This window comes from Mizuhopecten yessoensis, unplaced genomic scaffold (genome assembly GCF_002113885.1).
Source record: "Mizuhopecten yessoensis strain PY_sf001 unplaced genomic scaffold, ASM211388v2 scaffold7645, whole genome shotgun sequence".
NCBI classification, from domain to species: domain Eukaryota; kingdom Metazoa; phylum Mollusca; class Bivalvia; order Pectinida; family Pectinidae; genus Mizuhopecten; species Mizuhopecten yessoensis.
In genome coordinates, this window is record NW_018407151.1 from 54,422 (window position 1) to 63,245 (window position 8,824).

The 8,824-nt window shown below is 41.2% G+C and overlaps 1 protein-coding gene across 4 annotated transcripts in view; it reads left to right on the plus strand.

The window, feature by feature from the left end:
- The window catches only part of LOC110454043 (solute carrier family 23 member 1-like), a 73,338-nt gene that overhangs the window by 36,281 nt on the left and 28,233 nt on the right, over positions 1-8,824 (plus strand). For all 4 annotated transcript variants that reach the window (XM_021503374.1, XM_021503373.1, XM_021503376.1 and 1 more), the window contains exons 2-3: positions 1,526-1,563; positions 3,471-3,620. In XM_021503374.1, the coding sequence (XP_021359049.1) occupies positions 1,561-1,563; positions 3,471-3,620 (153 nt within the window). In that variant the 5' untranslated portion in view covers positions 1,526-1,560. The remainder of the gene's footprint in view (positions 1-1,525; positions 1,564-3,470; positions 3,621-8,824) is intronic.

Genomic DNA, 8,824 nt, shown 5'->3' on the forward strand with positions numbered 1-8,824 from the left:
ACATAGAATTAGATTCCAAACCAGAAGTAACTAATTCTATAACTTATCAACTAGGGAAATAATACAAATGTACATAGAATTAGATTCCAAACCAGAAGTAACTAATTCTATACAAAATAATTATGGCGGTGATCCCCTTCCATAGAGGATGGGTTAATATTGATAATCAGTATTGATGATAAGAAATGAATTAGACAAGTCGCAAATCCAAAGATTTATAACGACAAGCAAACAATAAATATAGGTAGATTGCTGACACAAATTTCCGTTTACCTATCCACTGAATATGTATATCGAAGTTGAAATATGATATACACTGGTCAAGATGGTCAGTGGACATCGGTCAGCGGTTTTCCCGCGGTCCACGTAATCCTTTGTGTCCGGAGAGCACACGTGTGACTGAAGCTGACCAACAAGTACATGTAAGTATGTCCACAGACTTAGATAGAAAATCTAATTCCGTGTTATGCCTAACTTTTAGACAAATTTCGTTTAATAATCAATTAAGTTTGGGCAGAGACATATAAAGCTAGTAGTATAATACATGTACTTCATCCTCCGTGCTGTTTACTAGATAGGTACACATATTGCACTGAGGCATGGATAACATTCATCTACATGTGCCAAGACGTTATTGCCATGGAAATTCAAGGGATTACGCCCACTTTGTCCTCTTTAAAGTAATTTGCAGGATGATACTTAGACTCATTCAACCAGACGGTTGATCACTTTGTAAGTGCGCAGATAAAAAGAGTCTGGTTGAACGAGACTTCGACGTTATGACTGTTTTTGAGACATAAATAATACCTTTAGATATTGTGTCTAGCATATTACAGATAATATCATGAATGGTTAGAGCCGATCATTCGGTATAATCCAACATTGTGGTACTCACAAACAAAATACTTTCGCATGGCCATATATTGCTCTGTTGTATTATACATAGTATTATGAAAAAACATTCCTAAAATTGGAATGGTTATATTTATCGGTCATAATTAGATCATTCTGTTAGGTATCGATAGTGGGTTTTTTTAAGATATAAAAAACAAAAGGGTAAAAAATCACGGTGTATTTCATGTTTAATTGTCGCTATTGGTTGTTAATATACGAGAAACATTTATACGTTTAATCTTACCTCTGTTTTTACTCCCGACATTTATTTATTTACCTTTTTATTTTCAGATACGCAAGAATTTCTCAAGAAACAAATACAGAAGACTTTACGAGAGAAATTTCTGAATACATAAAAACATGAAACGAAAATAGTTTTCGGGTGATTTCTTACCAGACTATATATATGTATACAACCATTCCCTCCTATTATAATCTTATTGTATTTTTAATCTGTTAGAATATTAACGGGTCATTACGTCCTAGTTCCATCTTCGCTAGAACGAACACAAGGGGAAGTAACTCTTTTACACGTGTCTGTGGATATCAATATCAGCTTACAGATCCTGTCAGACCTAGACTCTTTGACTTTCGTTGGGTGTCTCTACTTTACATCTTTTACTTGTTTCAGATCGACTGGACGTACGTATCGGAGGATCTGCAACGATGGTAAGTACCTGTGCACTAAGCAAATACCTATGTAGATCACATCTCCTGTAACTGTCGGAGACTGGTGTGTAGGGATATACATGTGTGTGAATGTGATCAGACTGTTTCTTATCTGAGGCAGGTCACAGGCCATAGGCACGTTCTATGACGGTTGTTAGCGTTTTATTACCTGTATTACAACCATTGCGTTCACTATTGTTACAATATATCTAGTCCATGTGTTATCAGAACTGCGACTATTGTTATAGAGTAGGTACAGTACGATTGACTTGATATCAGTTAATTTGTGAGCATTACCATTTGATAAAATATACCCTGATAATCCAGTACCACAGAAAGTTGCGTAAAATACACCAGGTTCAGAGTTAAACAGAGTTAATAGCCTTTTTTTTAAAAGTTTTTACAGTGATAACCATGTATAACGTATATAGTACAAGTGGTATCGTACAGGGTTGATATATACTATTTCCTTCACTTACATGTAAGTAATGACTAGCTAGCAACGTTATCACAGGACAACTAGGACATGTCACCCTGGTGGAAACCCAGCATTCTCGGTAATTCTTTTTCAATCTCGGAGACTCTCCCAGGATGCATTGCGGTGCCCTCCATTCGTCAAGATTAATAGAAAAACTTTCATCACGTCTCCTATTTTAATTTTTATATAATTATGAGTGACTTTTTTATTTACATAAATGTGATTATTTGCGGAAATACTTTACGGTGAGTTAACAGTCGTACACACAATCTGCAGTTTATTTTTGTTTACAACTTGGTGTGGTATAAACATTGTGTACAATCACAACGCTGGTAATTTTATATCTGTAATAGTGCTGTAAATGACTAATGATACGGAGATCAACAGTGATGAAACCACCTATTCAATGTTGATTTTCGACCATCAACTCCTTCCTAAGACACTACGAGTTAACGTTTCATTTAATTCTTTATTACTTTAAACCCTGCAGCATTTGTATTAGAAGAATGTGACGTTAATTAATTAATGATAGTCACGTTACTATTACGCGACGTACATGTACAATATTAAGGTTTTGATATTAATGCGAGCAACTCGGTAGTGGTAATCGCCCCCTGTACCTACTACATACCATATTTTGCTGAAACTATCAATATGCGTTTTTTTTACGAAAAGTTTCATGTAACACAACCACAAACTGTTTATATGTGATGTTTCGATTCCTAGTGCGGTATGCACTCTTGTCACCTTCATCAGAAAAATGACCAGGAACAAAAATTGCGTTTAAGGTTATTCAACAAAATATCATCTGAATTTATTTCACAAAACGGACTTTGATCCTCCTAAATGTTACTCACCCAAGTTCTTGCATGTAACATTACTAAATATAGATACATGACGCCGCTTTGTGGAGTTTACGTCTGGCGGTAAAGGAGTGCAGTAGTCGGTTTGGTTCCCGATTACTGCTTCAAAATAAATCAGTTTAGTGTGACTAGGCCGTGACGAGAAGATTCATTAAAAAGTAAGATAGATACAACCATTCATGTGCTCAGCGCGTACAATTACCACGTTTAGAAGATTCATATCTGGGATCTATTTTCATACATTATTTCGTTTTATTGAATCTAACCGTCTATATAGGGCTGGACCGTGTCTTGTTTTATGTGTAAACAAGTAAATCCATAAAGAATAATTATCAGAAATTGAAGACTATACATATATTTGAAGATAAGTGTTTGTAAGACAAAAGTTCAATTTCGTTTGCAATCGCCACAGGCACAGCTAGCAACATGGTTTTGATAGAATCTTTTTTATATATCGGTGACAGTGGTACTGGGTTCGATTCCTGTTCTATTCAGCGGTTTGATAGTTTACTCGAAGAAAAATCTAGGAAATACAGTGTTCGTAAACAGGGATATTATTTTTTTAGACTGAAAAACAAGACTTCGACAACATTGAGAAGGGAGAGTCGACAGAGAATGCGCCCGACAATTCCGGTCAAAAGGCAAAACCACGTGATCTTCTGTATGCAGTGGATGAGGTACCGCCCTGGTACCTCTGTATCATCCTCGGGTTCCAGGTAACGAATACATTTGTTAAGATTCATCACAAGGAACAATTAAAAGATATATTCACTACCGATTTGCTAGGGTGGTACCTGTTACTACATGGTACGCGCAGGACGTTTAACACTGTACACAATTATTTCCATCGATTGTTTAAAATGTTTCACACAAGGACGTCAGATATAACATATAACTGAAGACAGATATAGTCACGGCCCACTTACATATATACCTGCCTTGCTATGTAATACGTGACATGACCTGCATTTTTCACCTCTTTTTTAAAATTATTGTTTACTTCAATCAGCACGTTCTTTGTTGAGTGTTTGTATCATCTAAAACCCCATAACGTCGAATTCCTACACATCGAAATTTATATCATCTCCAGTGGCGGATCCAGAGTTGTTTTGGGCTTATCTCCCTTGAACTGCGCCACGACACACGTGCGCTGTCCTCAAAAGCACACGTTTTTATTCTGCCCTATTTAACTACATGTTTAAATGTTGAGAGCTGAAGTAAAGACATCCCGTACGGACTTCCTGTGAAATTATTAAACAATACCAGTCCCCCAGCCGTGTCTGACAGGATATCAGTCACCATTTGGGATGGTTGTTCTCTGGCAGATCTAACTAAACTTGAACAAGTTCAGCTTGAAGCAGCAAGAATTATTACTGGCCTACCCTCTTTTTCTAGTAAACAATCACTTTATCAAGAATCCCAACTTGAACCTCTATCTGAAAGAAGAAAACTTAAGAAACTTTCCCTAATGTACAAACTCCATAATAAACAAACACCTTCTTATTTAACTAACATTCTTCCTCCTAAAGTATGCGAACGCAATAGCTACAACTTGAGAAATACTGAAAACTACACTGTTCCCAATTTCCGTCTGTCTAGTTCATTCCAATCCTTTATTCCTTCTNCTAACCAAGGTTACTTATTGCCTATTTTTTTTCATGTTGGAAATCGAAAACTAAATATTTTACATACACGATTGCGTCATTCATGTAGTAGTTTAAATATGATTTGTATAGAGTTAATATTGTAGGTGATCCAATGTGTGCATGTGGAAATGAGTGTGAAAATGCAGTCCATTACTTTTTATATTGTTTGCTGTATATCAGACAAAGACAAATTTTGATTGATGATATCTCACGTTATTGCAATATTTCTCTAAATGTTATTATGTACGGTTCTCCAAATTTGTCAGATGAAGACAATGAAAATATCTTCCATATAGTCCAAACCTATATTAAAAATAGTAACAGATTTTAAGGTCAGTAGTATCATCCTATCATCTCTCTTTCTTATTCTTCTAAATTTCTTTTCTTCCCTTTTCCCTTCCTTTCTTCTTTGTTCATATATATTATAAATATATTTGTTGTTGTTGTCATGTAATCAATATAATGAAATGTATTGGAGAGGGCGTTTCTAAGTTGAGATAACTTGTGCCTAATCCTTTTTGTTGAATGACAAATATATTTTTTTTTTAAATCAAATCAGTCACCACCTTGTCTAACGCATTTGATCATATTTGATAGATGTGATATTTGACAAAATTCCTGCCGTATTAACAGCTGAAAACGAAATTTGATTGTACCGTGACATGACGTTGGTGGCCACTATTACCGTATTGTAACATGACGTAGGTGGCCAATATCACCGTACCGTGACATATCGTAGGTGACCAATATCACTGTACAGTGACATAACGTAGGTGTCCAATATCACCGTACCGTCACATGACGTAGGTGGCAGATATCACCGTACCGTGAGATGACGTTTGTACCGTGACATGACGGTGGTGGCCACTATTACCGTACCATGACATGGCGTAGGTGGCAAATATCCCCGTACGGTGACATAACGTAGGGGGCAAATATCACCGTACCGGGACATAACGTAGATGGCCAATATCACCGTACGGTGATATTGGCCATCTACGTTATGTCACGGTTCGGTGATAATGGCCACCTACGTTATGGCACCGTACGGTGATATTTGCCCCCTACGTTATGTCACCGGACGGTGATAATTGCCACCTACGTTATGTCTCCGTACGGTGATATTTGCCAACTACACGTCATGTCACAGTACAGTGACATTGGCCGTAATAACTTCGTATAGCATATATTATACGAAGTTATACGAGTAGGTGGCCAATATCACCGGACCGTGACATGACGTAGGCGGCCAATATCACCGTACGGTGACATGACGTAGGTGACCACTATCACCGTACCGTGACGCAACGTAGTTGGCCATAGCACCGTACCGTGACATATCATAGGTGGCCAATATCACCGGACCGTGACATGACGTAGTTTGCCACTATTAACGTAACATGACATGGCGTAGGTGGCCAATATCGCCGTACCGTGACATAACATAGGTGGCCAATATCACCTTACCGTGACATGGCGTAGGAGGTCATTATCACCGTACTGTGACATAACGTATGTGGACAATATCACCGTACCGTTACACAACGTAGGTGGCCAATATTACCGTACCGTGACATACCGTAGGGGGGCAATATGACCGTACTGTGACATAACGTAGGTGTCCAATATCACCGTACCTTGACACAACGTAGGTGGCAATATCACCGTACCGTTACATGGCGTAGGTGGCCAATATCACCTTACCGTGACATGGCGTAGGCGGCCAATATCACCGTACAGTGACATAACGTATGTGGACAATATCACCGTACCGTAACATAACGTAGATGGCCAATATCACCGTACAGTGACATAACGTAGGTGTCCAATATCACCGTACCTTGACACAACGTAGGTGGCAATATCACCGTACCGTAACACAACGTAGGTGGCCCTATCACCGTACCGTGACCAACCGTAGTCGGCCATATCACCGTACCGTGAGATGACGTAGGTGGCAAATATCACCGAACCGTGACATAACGTAGATGGCCAATATCACCGTACAGTGACATAACGTAGGCGACCAATATCACCGTACTGTGATATAACGTATGTGGCCAATATCACCGTAGCGTGACATGACGTAGGTGGCAAATATTACCGTACCGTGACATACCGTTGACATGACGTTGGTGGCCACGATTACCGTATTGTAACATGCCGTAGGTTACCAATATCACCGTACCGTCACATAACGTAGGTGGCCAGGATCACCGTACCGTGACATCACGTAGGTTGCCACTATTACCGTACCATGACATGGCGTAGGTGGCCAATATCGCCGTACCGTGACATGACGCAGGTCGCCAATATCACCGTACCGTGCCATACCGTAGGTGGTCAATATCACCGTCCCGTGACATGACGTAGGCGGCCAATATCACCGTACGGTGCCATAACGTAGGTGGCCACTATTACCGTATTGTAAAATGACGTAGGTGGCCAATATCGCCGTACCGTGACATAACGTTCGTGGCCATTATCACCGTACAGTGACATAACGTAGGCGGCCAATATCACCGTACAGTGACATAACGTAGGCGGCCAATATCACCGTACCTTGACACAACGTAGGGGGCCAATATCACCGTACAGTGACATAACGTATGTGGACAATATCACCGTACCGTAACATAACGTAGATGGCCAACATCACCGTACCGTGACAGAACGTAGGTGGCCAATATTACCGTACCGGGACACAACGGAGGAGGTCATATCACCGTACCGAGACACAACGTAGGTGGCCAATATTAACGTACCATGACATGACGTAGGTGGGCACTATCACTGTACTGTGACATAGGTGGCCAATATCACCTTACCGTGACATGACGTAGGTTGCCAATATTAACGTACCATGACATGACGTAGGTGGGCACTATCACTGTACTGTGACATGTGGCCAATATCACCGTGCCGTGACATGACGTAGGCGGCCAATATCACCGTACCGGGACATAACGTAGATGGCCAACATCACCGTACCGTGACAGAACGTAGGTGGCCAATAACACCGTACCGTGACATGGCGCAGGTGGCCAATATCACCTTACCGTGACATGGCGTAGGAGGTCATTATCACCGTACTGTGACATAACGTATGGGGCCAATATCACCGTACTGGGACATAACGTATGTGGCCAATATCACTGTACCGTGACATGACGTGGGTGGCCAATATAACCGTACCGTGACACAACGTAGGGGGCCAATATCACCGTACAGTGACATAACGTAGGTGACCAATATCACTGTACAGTGACATAACGTATGTGGCCAATATCACCTTACCGTGACATGACGTACGTGGCAAATATCACCGTACCGTGACATAACGTAGGTGACCAATATCACCGTACTGTGACATAACGTATGTGGCCAATATCACCGTACCGTGACATGACGTAGGTTGCCACTATTAACGTACCATGACATGGCGTAGGTGGCCACAATCACTGTACTGTGACATGACGTAGGTGTCCACTATCACTGTACTGTGACATGACGTAGGTGGGCACTTTCACCGTATCGTCACATGCCGTAGGTGGCCAATATCACCGTACCGTGACATGACGTAGGTGGCCACTATCACTGTACTGTGACATGACGTAGGTGGCCACTTTCACCGTATCGTAACATGCCGTAGGTGGCCAATATCACCGTACCGTGACATAACGTAGGTGGCAAATATCACCGTACCGTGACATGACGTAGGTGGCCACTATTAACGTACCATGACATGACGTAGGTGGCCATAATCACTGTACCGTGACATGACGTAGGTGGCCACTATCACTGTACTTTGACATGACGTAGGTGGCCACTATCACTGTACTTTGACATGACGTAGGTGGCCACTATCACTGTACTGTGACATGACGTAGGTGGCCACTATCACTGTACTGTGACATGACGTAGGTGGCCACTTTCACCGTATCGTAACATGCCGCAGGTGGCCAATATCACCGTACCGTGACATAACGTAGTTGGCCAATATCACCGTACCGTGACATGACGTAGCTGGCCAATATCACCGTACCGTGACATAACGTAGGGGGCCAATATCACTGTACTGTGACATAACGTATGTGGCCAATTGACACAACGTAGGTGGCCAATATCACCGTACCGTGACACAACGTAGGTGGAAAATATCACCGTACCGTGACATACCGTAGGTGGCCAATATCCCCGTACCGTGACACAACGTAGGTGGCCAATATCCCCGTCCCGTGACACAACGTAGGTGGCCATATCACCGTACCGTG